This window comes from Ictalurus punctatus, chromosome 18, assembly GCF_001660625.3.
Source record: "Ictalurus punctatus breed USDA103 chromosome 18, Coco_2.0, whole genome shotgun sequence".
NCBI classification, from domain to species: domain Eukaryota; kingdom Metazoa; phylum Chordata; class Actinopteri; order Siluriformes; family Ictaluridae; genus Ictalurus; species Ictalurus punctatus.
In genome coordinates, this window is record NC_030433.2 from 23641399 (window position 1) to 23659758 (window position 18360).

General features: G+C 39.8%; 2 protein-coding genes across 2 annotated transcripts in view; both read left to right on the plus strand.

The window, feature by feature from the left end:
- slc13a5a (solute carrier family 13 member 5a) overlaps positions 1-9424 on the plus strand; it is an 11914-nt gene extending 2490 nt beyond the window's left edge. Inside the window, exons 4-12 of the mRNA XM_017492562.3 lie at positions 1-12; positions 104-284; positions 370-492; positions 681-893; positions 1965-2071; positions 3019-3140; positions 4161-4322; positions 7036-7173; positions 7324-9424. The exon at positions 1-12 is cut by the window's left edge and continues 179 nt beyond it. Of these exons, the coding sequence (XP_017348051.1) occupies positions 1-12; positions 104-284; positions 370-492; positions 681-893; positions 1965-2071; positions 3019-3140; positions 4161-4322; positions 7036-7173; positions 7324-7449 (1184 nt within the window). The 3' untranslated portion in view covers positions 7450-9424. The remainder of the gene's footprint in view (positions 13-103; positions 285-369; positions 493-680; positions 894-1964; positions 2072-3018; positions 3141-4160; positions 4323-7035; positions 7174-7323) is intronic.
- Positions 9425-11343: 1919 nt separating this feature from the next.
- On the plus strand, positions 11344-17394 carry med31 (mediator complex subunit 31). Its single transcript, NM_001200622.2, is given in 4 exon segments — positions 11344-11480; positions 11671-11745; positions 16587-16683; positions 16863-17394. Coding segments are annotated over 4 exon segments (411 nt in total). The 5' UTR covers positions 11344-11458; the 3' UTR covers positions 17080-17394.
- The last annotated feature ends 966 nt before the right edge of the window (positions 17395-18360 follow it).

An 18360-nucleotide genomic window follows, 5' to 3' on the forward strand; every position in this document is an offset into this window, starting at 1 on the left:
CTGATGGCCAGGGTGAGTGTCCTGAGAAGTCCCACGTCAAATCATATTTTACATAGCCTTCATCGCGTATGAATTTCCAGTGTGCGTTTTTGTTTGCGCGCAGTGCTGGTGAATGGCCTCAGCTTGTCTACAGAGAACCCAGTGGAAGAGTGGAAGGAAACCAAGGAGATGCTGAGGATGTGTAAGGGCATGATGCTGTGCGTGTGTTACGCTGCTAGCATTGGTGGAACCGCCACACTCACAGGCACCGGGCCCAATCTCGTCCTTACAGGACAAATGAGCCAGTAGGTCCCAAACAGTCAAGATTAATAATGTTGACTGATCATGATCTATAGCAACACCGTTTAAAGTCTTGGGTTCTCTCTTCAGGCTCTTCCCAGAGAACCCAGATGTTGTGAACTTTGCCTCCTGGTTTGGGTTTGCCTTCCCTAACATGCTTGTTATGCTCTTGGCAGCCTGGCTGTGGTTGCAGTTTGTGTTCCTGGGCTTCAAGTAAGAGATATAACTTTATTTACTGTCATAAAACGTAATGACAGTTAGCAGTAAAAGAATATTATTAACACTCTGTATTTACTAATGTTTATTATGGCACCATGCTGATATGAAACCTCTCTTTCTGTCTCTCTCTCTCTCTCTCTCTCTCTCTCACTCTCGCTCTCGCTCTCGTTCACTCACTCTAGTCTCAAAAAAACATGGGGCTGTGGCACAGTGAAGACAGAGAAAGAGATTGCTGCGTATAATGTGATCTGTGAGGAGCATCGTAGCCTTGGACCCATGTCCTTCGGGGAAATAAGCGTTTTAACGCTCTTCTGTCTGCTAGTGGTTCTGTGGTTCACACGTGAACCGGGCTTTGTGGACGGCTGGGCAACGCACCTTTTCAACAACGACAAAGAGTACGGATCAGTTCTGAGCGTGCATGACTATACTTTCTTTTCATAATCTGCATGGTTTTTTCCCTCAAGTCTCTGTACTATACTACTTTAGACCGTTTTTATGGACGTACCCAGCACGGCTTTCCATAACGGCAGCAGAAAGTCTGTCTGAGGTGTTGCTTTTCGGTCCGTCTCAATACCGTCACTGTCAATGAACCTTACGTGGAAAAGAAAAACACACACCTAGCACTTCAAGGTCAGCATGTAACGAGGCATCCAGGAAAAGGCTTTAAAGTCTGTTCTTATCTATCATTATTTTCATCTGGTCGCATAAGGTTTATCGGTAAATGTTTTCACGGATGTTTAGACCCATAGGTTAGCAAACAGTGATGCAACTGACACCGAATCTAATGTCATCAGATGCACTTTGGCTTGCAGCGAGCAAAAAAAAAAAGAAAAAAAAGAAAAAGAAAGAGAGAAAACCCAACACACTAGTAAACTTGATTACTCACTAAATAAACACAAAGCAAAGTAGAAAACAGGACAGAGTGTCTCGAGCAGGAAAAAAAAAAAAAGAAGATAAAAAAATCTGTTCTTCCGGAAAACACGCTGAAATCGCTAAAATGGAGGGGGGAGGGAGGGGGGGGATTGATCTTTAGCCTAGTGCGCCTAACGTGTATCCTCGTATCAGATGATGTTACGTAGCTCGTAGGTCAAATGTTTGAGGATTTGTGAATGGAGTTTCCAAGAGGATACAATCTGCAAATAGCGATTGTGTACTTAGTGGTCTAATGATCAATTATGCAGCTCACATGCTGTTAGCAGATTTTCTTGACTCCAGAATCTTATTCACGCAGTCAAAATCCACAATGTTATTATACGATACAGCAGAATTCATTTGGTTAGATGTGGTATTTTTTTTCTTCAATATTTCAAAATGTACTGGTGTTTCTTAGTATAGCGATGATGTTATTATGCTAGACAGCATGTAAAATACACTCTAATCTGCAGGCTCAGGAAAATACTGTACAAAATGACACCTTAGCTGAAATTCTCCTCATGTCTAATCACGTCTAATCTTTCTCTGGACAGGTACGTGACAGATGCCACAGTGGCAATTTTTGTAGCCTCTCTTCTCTTTGTGCTTCCTGCTAAGCCCCCCTGCCTGTGCAGCTGGAGGTCACAGAGCTTCGACACAGGTAAGGGGAAAGCCACAGGAGTGAATGTCAGCTCTCTGAAATCCAGATTCTCCAGGTTTTTTCTCTGCAATGTACCAGAAGTTTCCATATAGTACTTACAGTGCTCTCCACTAATATTGGCACCCTTGGTAAATACAGTATGAGCAAAGAAGGCTGTGAAAAATGATCTTTATTGTTTAAACTTTTGATCTTTTGTTCAAAAAATTCACAAAAAGTACTCTGCTCTCATGGAGATCAAACAATTGCAAACACTACACAGGTTTATCAAAAAATATTTGTTAAATATAGGCGTACAACAATTTACACCCTTTACCAAGGGTGCTAATATTAGTGGAGGGTGCTGTATTCATTTCATCTTCAGTTAACCATTTATCCTGGTCAGGGTCGCAGTGGATCCCGGGAATACTGGGTGCCAGAAGGGAATTCCTGCTGGATGGAATGCTAGTACTAACAGGAACTAAGTTTCAGGAACGCCTTGTGGATCATTCAATGTAACTGTAAACGGTTAAAAAGCGTCATGTCGTTCATAAATACATGAAAAATTTATAATCGTTGGCAAATTGCTGTGGTAATTCACTTCAGGCTGTGCTGTTATGTGCAGATAATCTGCTTCCACTAAACATTGGGTCGTATCACACCCAATGAGAAGATGAACAACATGCAGATAAATGTGGGGCATTTGTTTTTATATGTGAAGAACTGAATGGTTCCTAACCAACAAAATCAACACAGGGTTTCTCAGAAGGCAAGCTATGCAGAAAATCATTAGAAGCAACATTATACCTGCATTAACTTATAATCCATTCTAGTTTTACCCGGTCCCAAGCCCCTGGAACTCTGGACTGCACGTTTGAGGGTGCCTGAGGACTGGATCTGGAAGCTCGACTCTGGAATTTATTTATTTATTCATTTATTAAAATGTGAATATTGTCCACATTCTGTTGCAGTGTCCCAGTCCAACACTGAACCTCGAACGGCTTTGCTGACCTGGCCGGTGGTGCAGAAGAAGATGCCGTGGAGCATTGTACTGCTGCTGGGAGGAGGTTTTGCCCTGGCTAAGGGCAGTGAGGTAAAATGCACAGAATTCTACAGAATACATCCTATTACACTGGAAAACAAAGATTTTGCTACTGGGAGTAAAACATGTGCTATATATAAGGCCAGACAGACTGAGGGCATGCCTATAAGAGGAAGCTATAACCTGTTTGATAAGGTTTTCCTGAAGAGTGTGTCTGTTTTTAGGGTGTTCTCACACCTGCCTCATTTGAAGCATTTGTTTCGGAACCTGGTGCGTTTTCTCGCTTGGTTCGGTTCGTTTAGACATACATTGCACTCAGATCCGTCCCGACACAACCATGTCCGATTGCAAACGGACTCTGGAGTGGTGAGAAAGCAATCCAACTGATCCAACTGACGGACGAAACAAACCTGTATAGCGATGCATTATGGGAACTGCGTTGCGTAAAAAAAAAAAAAAGCGTTTGTTGTGCTAATGACTGGCAACATGAATCGCGGTTTAACTTGGACCAAAGACGAGGATAAAACGGCTCATTGAAATGTGTTCTTACGAACACGCTGTATTTCTGAACACCTTTCAAAAAATGCCTAAAAACACTGAGGTTTACAAGGTGTTTCGCGAGCGTCTCAAGGCTTTAATCGCTCCATGGAACATATCAATTAGATCAATTATAATAACTACAGCAAAAAGAAAGCTACAATAAGCTCGCGGAGCTGCTGTCTGTCCATCTTGAGGGATGACCGCTATGAGCATTACCCCATAACATAAACAGGTGCACTCTGACCAATGAGAGGACAGTTTACTCACATGTGACTTGCATAAACACACTTTGAAAGTGAACCGAGCCAAGGAGAAAAAGCACAGACCTACAGGTCTATTTATGCAGTGGTTGAACGTCAAACGAAAAACAATACCTTTAGCTGTGGTGTGTGTGTGTGTGTGTGTGTGTGTGTGTGTTACATTATATAAGTGTCAGGAGATCCAGTAGCTACATCTTATCCACAGTATGTGCATTTCCACACATGCTGTACCTCCTGTTTCTACTCTGTCTGAATTTCTCCACACATAAAGGATTCAGGTTTATCCGGATGGCTTGGGGAACAGATGACTCCACTCCAGACCATTCCTCCATGGGCTATTGCTATTATCGTATGCCTGATGATAGCAACCTTCACCGAATGCACCAGCAACGTGGCCACGGCCACCCTGTTTCTGCCGATCCTTGCCTCTATGGTACACGTTTCCTTTTACTCATACATGCATGCAGTCATCACGGGGTGTTTATCTGTAGGGTGTACAGCACACAGCTGCGTGATCCGAGAAATACTGAATCAAAATCAAAGATTTACATTAAGGGCTTAATCATTTTAATAGAATATCAGCATTTTGTATATTTAGTCAGAGACACGTCACGTTAAATGAAATTTCTTTTCTTTTTTTTCCCCCTTCTGGTGTATTTAATACGTTTACCTTTTTTTTTTCTCGGGTTTGAACTTGCTATGGGTAAGACTTGCCTTTCGTTTCATTCAAAATTATGGGTTCTGGCTTTTGAGATTCTAAAAGATATGTAAATACAAATCTCTAAGAAAAAAGTAGATGCTCTCAGAGTGGTCAAACTAGTGAAAAGGGTTTTTTTTTTTTACTCAAATAGCAGGTTTTCTACAGTGATGTTAAACACTCGATGCCCAGAGTAACTGTTTCGGTAACATTCAGCTAGTTAGGCTATGCAAACATTAGCTTGCTGGCAGTCATTAGCTAGCTTACAGCCAATGTTTAGCTGCTTAATTCTAATTTAGTTATTTCAGTAGAACATAAAGGATGTGTAACCTCATTACAGTTCATATCTTCTGTTTTGACTCCACTTAACCCTTTTCCCTGGGATTCCAAGATACTTCACTTTTTGTTTTTAGATTTTTTTTTTAACCTCTTAAAACCATAAGCCATCAATTCCTAATTATGACTTCCACAGTCCTCTCCTTCAAATTATATAAGAATAGTATTTTAATTGTCATGATTTCTCTTTTTTTCTGTGTTTGATATATCTTTGTAAAAAAAAAAAAAAAGTAAGAATGAAACAAGCGCATTGTTCATTTCCATGTCGACTGCAATACTTTAATAAGTTGTGCACGCATCCATATATAAGTGCAAACAGATTCAGAGTAAGTCATGAAAAGAACCTGCTCACTGCTCCACACTTGTCTCGTTGAGCCTCCACCCCCTCTCATGGTTCTTCACCTTTCCTCCCTGCCATTGTAAAGCTTCTGGCACTCACTGCCATGTCTTGATGAATGTAGAACACTGTGAGAAGAGCTTCTGAATAGGGAGATTTGAGTGGGGCCAGAGCTCATGTAGCTCACAAGGCAGAGCTATGAAGATGTCATTGTCAGGGAGAGAGAGAGAAGGAGAGTCGGTGCATTGATGCTAATGGAAGGTTTACCTCACGCCAACTAGTGGACTCGAATCTGGCATTGGCGTGTGTGTGTGCGGCCCTTGTTTCAGATGCAAAGCCAGAGCTTTCTTTCATGGCACTCTTTTCTTTTGTCTTTATACCTATCCCTTTCTGTGTTTGTATTTCACTGTGCCAACCTGTTTTGAAGGCCTACCATTAGGGACAAACCAAGCGGATTTCAGTAACCAGTCAAGAAAGTGCTACTAGAGCATTTTGTCAACCTTTGGTGATCAGCCATACCATATTTTAGTTAGTTAAAACAGTCAATAAACCTAGGTGTGAATGTTTTTTAAAATACGAATGACTGTTTTGGAGTGACAAACTATTTTTAAAATGTTGCTGTTGTACAAACATTAGCCAATGTCCCGCTGAGTTCCTTGCCTTTCTAGATGTTGTGTAATCATTGGGCAGAGTGCTCACTGCCCCTCATTTAGCTCCATAGAGTTATAATTGCACCTGGTGGTCAAAATGGGAGCTGCAACAAGCGCTAATAGAGGCACATTGAGAAAAGAATTACACTTCCCCATACTGACATTTTCAGCAGACTGGACACTTAACGACAGGCTTGTCAGGGTCACGTTTTAATTTCGACATCAACTTGGGCTAGTGTAAGAATGCTCTCTGCCTGCTCTTGTTTTATAGAAAATAAAATGAAATCTAGTACAGAATTCTGCAAACTACGGCAATTGTAAACCCATACGGCGTATCTATGATTCACAGAACCATTTCTATTGTAAGATATATTGCAAGGAGGTGAAAGGAGAACTATGGAGCGGATAATATCCGTACATCAGACATGCGTGTGCACCACGGTGACCTTGTTTCCCACACAAAGGCTGAGAGAAAGAAGAAAAACTTTTCTCCCTTTGTAAAATTCATGAATTTTTTATTTTTTTATTTTTTTGGACTAGTTTCAGGTCTTTTGTGTGGTTTTTGAGATGTACCACAGAGACCGGGCATTTTGCTGAAACCTGGCAACCCTGGTTAATAATATTAGATCTTCTGTGTATGCCTTGCACACAGGAGCTACAGCTGTTCTATTGAAAACAGTTGAGCAAAAATACATCTAAAACTGCACAAAACTGAGAAGCTACTGATTCTCAATCGCGTCTCAATTACTGGGGGAAAATTTCACTAGATGGAAGCTCAGAGCATCAGTCAAGTGTGGTATAATCTTGATTTCATTTTGTCTGAGGCTATGCTGTTATTAATGTTGTCCTGTCTCATCAAAAGCTATAATAAGCTGCTGCTGTTGTTTTCAGAAAAAATACTAATCATGGTGCGTTGAACTTAACACAGAGATGTTGTTTACTTATTACAACTGATTCTAAATGATTTCCTCAAATGCACAGATTGGTGAGCAAAGTATTAGCTAATCGCATTACTGAAGTTGTAGTGTTTGTTTAACAAAGTGTCTTGAATTAACCAATGAGGATCCGACCACATGTTTCAGACGCAGTACTGTGTGCTGACTGATTCTTTTATTTTTTTCTCCAGTCTCAATCAATAGGCATGAACCCGCTGTATGTCATGATTCCCTGCACCCTCAGTGCCTCCTTCGCCTTCATGCTTCCAGTAGCAACTCCTCCGAATGCCATCGTTTTCTCTTTCGGTTATCTGAAAGTGTCAGACATGGTGAGTATCATTCACTGACCAGTCATTTTCCCATGAATATTAGCAGTCTTCCTAAAAAAATAAAACCCTTTCCTGACAGGAAGTGTCCTCACTCAGTAAAGTATCTGTACAGTATTTGCATATTTAACTAACAAGAAGTTTCTTCTTCAGGCCAAAACAGGGATCTTCATGAACATCATTGGGATCCTGTGCATCACGCTGGCAATCAACAGTTGGGGAAGAGTCTTGTTCAATTTAGACTCGTTTCCCAGTTGGGCAAACAGCACAGGAGTCTGAAGGAATGGACTCCATCGTGCAGGCTAAACATATCACGTGTAGCATCCTCAGCGTCTTCTGTGATACTTTGTGCTGGAAGATGGGGGTGACGGCAATACCACAGCAGTTACGGGTTCTTCCGATGCCTCGGGCACTTATACTGTGACAGTGTGACACGAAGTTTGTCAAAACTACTGTAATATACAAATCAGTGTATACAGCACACAGACGTGACAGTAAATACATGTAGATTTTGTTTATTTTATAAATATTATGAAGGACAGTGATAGACGCCTATAATCATATTTGTCTAAGATTTCTAAAAGTGATTTTATTTATCTCTATACATGTAAAGGGTATTATATGCATGACTCTTGCTTAATTTAATTTAGTTCATTCAAAATAAATCAGTTTAGTTGGGTCAACAAAATTTGGTTGGTTAAGGTGAAATTAATTTACTCTAGTATGTTTAATTCATTTGATTACATTTGTCAAAGTAAATTTTCTTATGTTGGTCCAAGTTTAATTTTTTTTTTTTTATTAGTTGAATGAGGTTTAATTATTTTTCTTGTGTTTAAACAAGCAGTTTCATTCATCATTATACGCAATGTATATTATGAACAGATAAGAAAAGACTGGGGTCCGTACTGACATTAGTATAAATCACTGAGTGCTCACAGCCTAAGCGCAGGCGCCGCTCTTCAGCACAACGATAACCACAAAATTCAAAACCATTACAGAAACTCCTTCAAATGTCCAACATGACTGAACATTACACACTAACACGTCTTTCCCTTTACTGAAAAACACATTAAATATCACTTAATCCCTAAATTTACTCTCCTAATCTAATATATCACGTGGATTGAACACAATGAAGTTAAGTTGTGACAAAATGTTAAAAAATCGTGTCACTTTAGCTCACTCTAATCAATTAAACTGAACAAGAGGCGAAAAACAAACAAAAAAAAATCGTTTTTTGAGTGTACCACCTTTTGAGATCACCTTTAAACTCATCATTAAACGCTGCACAAAATCGCATCTTAGCAAGTGAATATAGTCAAATTTATCGAGTACTTCCTATTATAAGATTACATTTAACCCAATATATCATTATTAAACCTATTTCTAGACATCACTTATGAATTTCAAGATTTACATACATAGACTTGTTCTATTGGCAGATTTTAAGCATTTGCTTCTAGAAAGAAGCAAAATTATCTGCCAGTAGAATAAGAAATGTGTAAAAGCATCTAAAAACAGGTTGATTAAGTTTATATTTGATTAATAGTAATAATAATAATAATAATAATGGGCACGGTGGCTTAGTGGTTAGCACGTTTGCCTCACCTCCAGGGTTGGGGGTTCGATTGCCTCCTAGTATTCCGGTTTCCTCCCTAGTCCAAAGACATCCATTGTAGGCTGATTGGCATTTCCAAATTGTCCATAGTCTGTGAATGGGTGTGTGAATGTGCCCTGAGATGGGTTGACACCCTGTCCTGGGTGTCCCCGCCTCATGCCCAGAGTGCCCTGGGATAGGCTCTAGGCTCCCGACGACCCTCTGTAGGATAAATGGTACAGAAAATGGATGGATAATAATAATAATAATAATAATAATAATAATAATAATAGATAGATAGATAGATAGATAGAGTTGTCCATATTCAAGATATTTTCACTCACTAAGACATAATTTTTTTGTAGTTAAGCAGTATTTGTTCATGTATAGTACATGTGTAGTGATTTTTTTTTTTTTAATGATAGTGGTGGCACTTGTGTGTGGCAGTGAATGAGTTTGTGTGTGTACCACTATGTTCTTGTTTCTTTTTTTGTTCATGCAAGCACTTATAGTGACTCACAGAGCCAGTATAGTCACAAACTGTATATAAAAATGGTTCATACTGTATGACATAGCCTAATCAATTTATAAAGCAGAATGTTTCTATATATTGTATATCCTATTTTAATAAAAACATCACCATTATATAAATTATAAGCTGCATAGGTGCTAATATAATAGTGAAGTTCCTTTTCAGGTCATTTTATATTAACAATATCCAGCTTCCCTTTACAGGATTTCAGTACTGTCTGTACAGTTTTTGGGAAGATTGATTTGTTGAGAGAAAGTAGGAAGCTGGAACATTTTTCAGTTCTCGGCGTGATGGTCCAATAATTTGAATCAACCATTTTATTGTTGGTTATATTTGACATTGCAGAGCTCCGTGTCCTTATAGGAATCAAGTCAAAGTAATGATCTAGGTTGGCTGTAAAAGGTGTGGAGAGATTCTACATCTGTGTTATCTTTCCTGTTTATATATGCAATAATGTAGGGGTTTGTTTTGCATTTTTATGTACTTTATGTTTTTTTTATGTTGATTTGTTCAATTTTAATCTTTAAATTAGAAGGTTAACTTTTTATTTTTTTATGACAAAATTCCTCACCTCTCTCCAAATGAAAGTATTTTGCATGTGACAGAGTAATGAAAACCAACTGGGGCAAAGAGACATTACTAACAAGTTTTGTGCCACAACAAGTCAGTGACTAATCAAAATACAAACAGTGGAGAGTGCTGCATGCAATAGACTAGCCTAAGCACTAGGGGCAGTAATAAGACTAGAGTTTACACAGATTGCTGTGACAAAGCAATAAATCTAACACTGAGCAGCAGTTCTGCAGGTGGAAACACTGTAGGTGTGTGGGAACAGTTTGTTCCCCAAACTGTTGCCACAAAGTTGGAAGCACACAACTGTATAGAATGTCTTTGTATGCTGTAGCATTAAGATTTCCCTTCACTGGAACTAAGAGGCCCAAACCTGTTCCAGCATAACAATGCCCCTCTGAACATTGTGAGCTCCATGAAGACATGGTTTGCTAAAGTCGGAGTGGACACGATGCTCTTGACACAAGCATCCTGACCTGCACAGAGCCCTGATCTCAACCCCAAATGAACTAGTGATTTAAAGTTCAGATCATTTTACTGACTGGGATCTTTGAATCTCGTTCAGCAAAATGAACTAATCTTTTTTTTCCGAGTCATTCCGTTCATTTCAGCAGAATATAATTAAAATGTTACATGTTAAATGTACTTACGCAAACGTTGATCACATTTGGAATAAAAAATAAACTATAGGTTAATGCAACCAAGGCCAAATTATGAAAAACAGAAATGATTCATTAATAGCTTAGCTGGGTCTTCAGGCTATGCAGTCTGTTAGTCTGTCACCTCACCTCCCGATCCGAGTCGTTCTTTTGTCACGTCACATTTGTCACGTCTGTTTCCCGGAAACAGAAATGATTAGTTCACGTTTCGAGTATTCAGGTTCGAGTCATTCGTTCATTCCGTGATCGCCCCATAGGCTGAATGCAGTGGGGCTGTGACGTGATGAACGAACGACTCGAACCCGAAAACTCGAAACTAACGTGAACTAATCATTTCTGCTTCCAGTACAGAACCTATGGGTATGTTGCAGCGCATGCGCGGTCAAAAATGAACGAACCACTCTGAGACAGCTCAATGTTCCCGAGTCATATTAAAGGTTCTTTCAAGCAGAACGAATCGCTCATGAACGACACATCACTACAATGAACAAATTTGGAACATGAACTAGAACACTGACTGCACCCCAGGCCTTCTCACCCCCTCACAAATCCCCACAGCCACACTCCAAAATCTCGTGGAAAGCCTTTGCAGACACGTGGAGCTTATTATAACACTAAAGGGGGACTAAATCTGGAATGGGATGTTCAAAAACACACATAGGTGTGATTGGTTAGGTGTCCTCATACTTTTGGCCATTTACTGCATTGTTCAAGCAACGAGAAATCCTCCATATGACACCAACACCAAACTGTCGTAAAAAACCCGCACGTTGTTGTCATGTACGTCAGTGAAAACAGGTTGGCGACAAATATGGCGCGAGTGTAGACAACACTAAAGGACATAACAATGCTGTTTTCATAGAATTCCTCGCTGTGTTATACATTTAAAAACTCGTTTAAAACGCTATTCTTCGTCTCCAATTGTGTACAATGGCGGGTGTCATGGAAACAGGTTTGTGTGTATATATATAAAAAAGAAACCGTTGTTTACTTTTCCCGCTAGCAGCTAGCTAACTAGCTAAGCTAACGCAGCGGTGGTTGGTGTTGGCTGCTTTGAAACAGGCTGATATCTATAACCTTTGCCTAATGTTTAAAAAAAAAAACATTACCGATCCTTACTATATTCGTTTTTGGTCATACAGAGGAACAGGCGAGGAATCGTTTCCAGTCGGAACTGGAGTTTGTTCAGTGTTTGGCCAACCCAAATTACCTGAACTGTAAGTATGGATTCAGTTACATCTTTTTATTTCAGTTTCACTGCTAATGTTTTTACACGACCTAACCGTCCTGTCTCTTATAATCCTGATTCAATCTCGCAATTGTAGCCATAATGAGTGTATTTGTAAAAAAATAAATAAATAAAATTTGTTGAATCCTATTTGCATAATGAACTCTTAAAGAAAGCTTATTCTTCCGGGTTGTCATTGGAAGGAATTGTTTATGTATTCACGACTTGTTTATCACGTGTGAGAGTGTGTATATATATATATGTGTGTGTGTGTGTGTGTGTATATATGTGTATATATATATATATATATACACACACTAACCACTCACTTTATTAGGAACACCTCTACATCTACACGTTCATGTGGCAGCAGATACAGGCCAAGAGCTTCAGACAGAATGGAGAATGTGATCTCGGTGATTTCAACCTGTTGTTGTTGTTGTTGTTGTTGTTGTTGAAACACACAAGCAACCTGTTAGAAATTTGTTGATCTGTTCGTTGAAAACACTGGCCAGGCAATTTTACATTGGTTCCAGTGCACAGGTTAATGTGTCGAGCTTTCCTGCGCAAGTGTTATTAACTTTACTTCTGTCTGTTACAATGACCCTAACCCATGGGTTAAGACACCGGGTGCTAGAACACCGTGTATCCCATGGCTCTCTGCGGAACTGTATACAAACAGTAAGTTCTGGAACAAACTGTTAATTTGTAGCCGTACGCTTTGCATATATATTTATATATATATATTTAAAAACCCATGATGACCATTTAAGTTTGATAACTTTATTCTAACTTAAATATTTGTTCAATTGAGATATAAAAACTGGGAACAAACCCTAAAACTGGAAGCCGTACATAATTGTGTCCGAATATTTAGAGACCTTAAACAGTTTTTCTATATTTTTATTGTGATTATGATCACTTGCATGCAAGTAGGCCTAATAATTATAGCCTAGGTGTTATTTTTGCTTGTCACCTGTGATCTCAGTGATTTTGACCGGTTGTTGTTGCCCGATGGACTGGTTTGAATATTTCAGAATCTGGTGGTTGGTATCCTGGAATTTCACGTAAAACCGTCTCTAGAGTGTAGAGTGTACAAAACGGTACGATAAACAAAAGACAATCCACTGAGTGGCAGATCTGCATGAAAGAGGACAGTATGTAACCCCTCATTACAACCGTGGTGAGGAGAAAAGCATCTCAGAGCGCACAACATGCAAGGATCAAATTAATGACCATACTCATTGTAAGCATATTATTATTTAATTATATTTGTGTAGCACGTTTAACAACGGACGTTGTCTCAAAGCAGCTTTACAGAAACATATAAACACCGGATAGAGGTTTTAAGAGTGTGAATTTATCTCTATTGAGCGAGACGGTGGTGAGGAAAAACTCCCTGAGATGATACGAGGAAGAAACCTTGAGAGGAACCGGACTCAGAAGGGAACCCGTCCTCATCTGGGTAACGATGGATAGTGTGAAAGTAAAAGAAAGTTCATTATGGATTTATATGAAGGCTGTTTGTTGAACTCGTCCACTGCTCACTAAAGGAGACCCGAGTGCAAAACTGCATGTGGTAATCGCAGTCCCGAGGCCATCGCAGCAACCGTAGTCCCAGCAGCTACAGCGAGAATGTCCATGTGGAATTGGAGTAGATGAGAGCTCCACCCAGCAGTAGGGCATCCGAACGGATCAGGCAGGTCCGGAGAGCAGAAAGGATCAGGATCTCTAGTAACTCCATAAAATCATGTGTGGCTGGACAGAAGGAGAGAGGGAGGTAAAGAGAGGGAGAGATTGTTAAGTAAAACTGTGCTTTGCGTAAAGTCTATCGATTGTAGTCTTGAGTAAACAAATACGTTTTCAGCCTGGACTTAAACACTGAGACTGTGTCTGAGTCCCGAACACTAATAGGAAGACTGTTCCATAACTGTGGGGCTCTATAAGAGAAAGCTCTTCCCCCTGCTGTAGCCTTTGCTATTCGAGGTACCGTCAAATAGCCTACACCTTATGATCTAAGTAGGCGTGGCGGATCATGGAAAACCAAAAGTTCGCTTAAATACGGTGGTGCGAGACCATTTAGTGCTTTATAAGTTAATAGTTGTATTTTATAATCGATGCGAGATTTCACTGTGAGCCAATGCATTGTGGGTAAGATCGGGGTGATGTGGTCGTATCTTCTGGTTCTAGTGAGGACTGCAACTGCAACTGGAGTTTGTTTATGCTCCTACCGGAACATCCAGACGGTAAGGCATTACAGGAATCTAGTCTAGAGGTGACGAAAGCATGAACTAACATTTCTGCATCATGTAGTGACATTATATTTCTTATCTTAGAAATATTTCTGAGATGAAAGAAGACTATCCTAGTAATATTATCTACATGAGCATCAAATGATAGACTGGAGTCAATAATCACTCCGAAGTCTTTTACTGCTGCACATGATGAAACGGAAAGACCATCCAGAGTTACTGTGAGATCAGAAAGATTACTTCTAGCTACACGCTGTCCTAGTACAAGTTCTTCTGTCTTATCAGAAGTAAGTAATAGAAAATTAATAAGCATCCAACGTCTAATGTCCTTTACACATTCCTCAACTTTACTGAGCTGCTGTCTGTCCTCTGGCTTCACTGAAACATACAGCTGTGTATCATCAGCATAACAGTGGAAGCTAATTCCATGTTTACGAATAATTTGACGTAGAGGTAGCATATATAAAGTAAAAAGCAGGGGGCCTAAATCAGAACCTTGTGGAACACCAAACTTTACCTCGGTATGTGTGGAGAAGTCGCCATTTACATCTACCCTTAATGCCAACAACATTTTCTAGTCTGTCAAGGAGAATAGTGTGATCTATAGTATCAAAAGCTGCACTAAGGTCAAGTAACACAAGCAGCGAGACACAAGCCTGATCAGAGGCCAGTAGAAGGTCATTTACTACTTTAACTAACGCTGTCTCTGCTGTGATGAGGTCTAAATCCTGACTGATACATTTCATGAATGTTATTCCTATGTAAGTACGAGCATAGCTGCTGTGCTTGTAACGGATAGCTGCACAGTGACGCAGAGGCGGAGTCCGTTCCATTCCGTGTTTTAATTAACGGAAGAAAAAAAAGAGAGAGATGAAGAGAAGGGTGTGGTCTTCGGAAGCAATAAAAAGAACAGGTGACTAAAGGAGGAGGAGATGAGCAGGAGGCAGAAATGAGCGGGACGCGGAACTGAGAGCCAGGTGGGAATGGCGGAACTGCCAGGGACCATGCTAATGCTTTACTGTGGATTATAACCTTGTGGATATTGATTCCGGAGGCTGGCGAACACTTCGGGAATATCCTGCCAAGGTGAATCAACGAGCGAGCGGGGCTTTGAGGGTTCGGAGGCACATCACGGGTTTGAGAGCCTTTTTTTTAATACTTTTGTGGAGAACCAGTATGCTTAAATCGTTGGATGTTACTGTCTGTAAATAACTCCGAGTGTCGAGCGGAATCTGACTGCCGGTTTCCCGTGCTTTCAAGTTCACGAACTCCCGTATGCCTAAATCACCGCCACTGAAGCGCCGCTTTTAAAGTGAACAACTTTTTTGTTTTGGTTAAGAATTATTTTGGGGTTAAATGTTTGTTTTTTTTTTGCTTTTTGTGTGTGCAGATTTTCTTGTATGAATAGAGGCTTGTTTCCTTATGGGTTCGTCTATTAATCCCACGTATGGGAAGTTTTGGTTTTAATTATTTCAGTTTCTATGACTGAAACGATCTGGATTTTCTTACGTTTATTGCATAAATAATAATAATCTTATTTTGTAAGAATTGAGTAGCCTAATTTTTGTTCTGAGTGATGTCCAAATTATAAGTGACGGTTAATTTGAACTGTCTGGCGCCCAAACCCCATAAGTAAGATAGGACGCTACATGCTACAACATTTTCTAAGATCAGGGAGATGAAGGGGAGATTTGATATCGGTCTATAGCTGGACAGTTGAGAGGGGTCAGGGTCAGGTTTTTGAATCAGGGGTTTAATAACTGCTAATTTAAGTGATTTCGGTTCATATCCAGTGCTAAGGGAAGAACTGATTATATTTAGAAGCGGCTTAATGACTCCAGGACAAATCTGTTTAAAGAAACATGTAGGTACAGGATCTCGTATACAAGATGATGACTTCGCTGAAGAGATTAATGAAGCTAGTTCGGTCTCTCTGAGGGGAGTAAAACATTCTAAACATTGATCTGATATTGCTATATTATGATCTACAGGGTTAGTTGTAATACTGTCTGGTTTTAATTTAATAGCCTGAATTTCACATCTAATATTTTCAACTTTACCAATGAAAAATTCATGAAATCTATCTTCACTGCTATGGAATGATTGAGTGCTTCTTTCTGTGGTGGTTTTATTCCTAGATAATTTTACTACCGTGTTGAATAGAAATGTAGAATTTCTATTAAAAAAAAAGGACGAGACAAATCTTTGTTCGATGAGAAACATTTCCGCATAGGATACACCTGTGTATCCTCTCTCCTAAATCCTCTGGAAGCTTCCTCACCTCCTCGTTCCTCGCCTCCTCGCCGTGCGATTAGAGAACTGATATGTCCTTCGAGGTGGTTGTCGTCGATTGATTTCCGGGTCACGGGTTGGAGGACGGAGGAGCGAGGAAACGAGGAAGCATCAATTTGAGTATTGGGAACACCCCATGTCACGAAGGGCGAATCTCAAAAGGAGCAGCTTGTGGAAGAATTGAGGCTGTTCGGAAAGCGAATATGGTGTTCCTAATAAAGTTTGTGTGTATGTGTATACATATATAATTAAATATCACCCTGCCTACCTTTGTTTCTCGTTGTAGTTTTGGCTCAAAGAGGCTACTTGCGAGAAAAACCTTTTGTGAATTACCTGAAGTATTTGCTTTATTGGAAAGAACCAGAGTACGCCAAATTCCTCAAGTAAGTGTCAAGTTGTTTACGTTCGTCTCCTTATCGTATATCATTCATTCGATTTCGTTTCAGATTGTTTATTTACAGTAAAGTTTCAAGCAAACATTTCTTGGTGGTGTGTGTAAAAAAATAAATAAATAAATAAATAAATGAAAAGTATCCCAATCTGCTGTGTCTTGACCGTACAGGTATCCTCACTGCCTGCACATGTTGGAGCTGTTGCAGTATGAGCATTTCCGGAAGGAGCTGGTGAACGCCCAGTGTGCCAAGTTCATAGACGAGCAGCAGATCCTGCACTGGCAGCACTACTCACGCAAGCGCACACGCCTTCAGCAGGCTCTCGCCGAGCAGCAGCAGCAGCAGCAGCAGCAGACGGCTCCGCACGGCAACGCCGCCTCGAAATGAAGCCAAAGCTGTCGCGCACCGGCTTAGTGAAGCGTACGTACACCGTGCCTCACGTCACGTTATCAGGAAGCGAGTGTAAATATTGTACAGTTTAACGTATTCTGTGTGAAGAGACTGAAAGTTGGTCTGTAGAGTTTTGTGATTAAGAATATCCGAATGGAATACGGTAAACCCGTGATGTCACCAGGACGATAAAAGTTAAAAGCTTATACGTTACATGTTTTTGTCTAATCGCAATGTCAAGGTGCTTTTATTTTCAATCGTCACAGCCTCTGTTTTTCGTATTCGGTATACAAAATAAAGACTTTTGTATGACGTTTTGTCTCGATTTTGAGTCTTTTTTTTTATTTTTATTTTTTATTTTAGTTTATATTCATTTCTGAAATAACTTCAGAAAGGAATTCAATGAATTGCTGAAACTAAGCAAGTGTGATGCATTTATGCCGTAATAAAATGTGATTCAGCGACCCCGTGAAAGACTTGCCTCACGTTCAGGGTGTATTCCCGTCTCATACGTGCCCCTACGCTGTTACTGGGATTGGATCGGGATCCTTTGCCTCCCTGACCGCGATAAAGCGCTTGCAGTGAGTGAGTGAGTGACTCAGGAACTTCTTACCTAAATCGTGACTCATTGTCAGTACATCTCAACAGATCTGTAATACATTACTTTAGTTAATGGTGAAAAGTATGACGTTATATAAATGCAATTTTTCCTAACTGCAATCCTGGGAAGCTCCTGCATGGTGCGACGTTTCCGCTACTGTCAAGTTTTGCCCTATGACTTTTTGAAGCTTTTTGAATGACGTGCTAAAAGTTTACCATTAGCGAAAGGTTCAGTACGTAAAAAACCCCCAGAAATGCATCATAGATTAGGAAATCCTGCTAAAATTAGTGTAACTGCCTGGCAATTTCAATGGGATGATAAGAGATGTATAACGACAACATTAATAATAATAATAATAATAATAATAACTTATATAACACCTTTTATTTTGAGTCCAAAGTCTGATTTTACATTAAAAAAAAAAATCTGAATTCAGCACTGAGTAAAACAATCCACAATCATAAACAGTATTTAAGGATATAAGATGTGTTAAGATAAAAGAAGTCGAAAATAAAATATTAAAACAAATGAAAACGGTGTTTAATAGAATCAAAGTCTGAGCACCAAAAAGGAAGTGAGTGGACCCCTTCAAACTTTAGAGCTAGTGTCGGTGACACACAGCCATTTACTTCATCTCCTACAATCAGTGTTTTTACATTTGACATGTACGAGGAGCA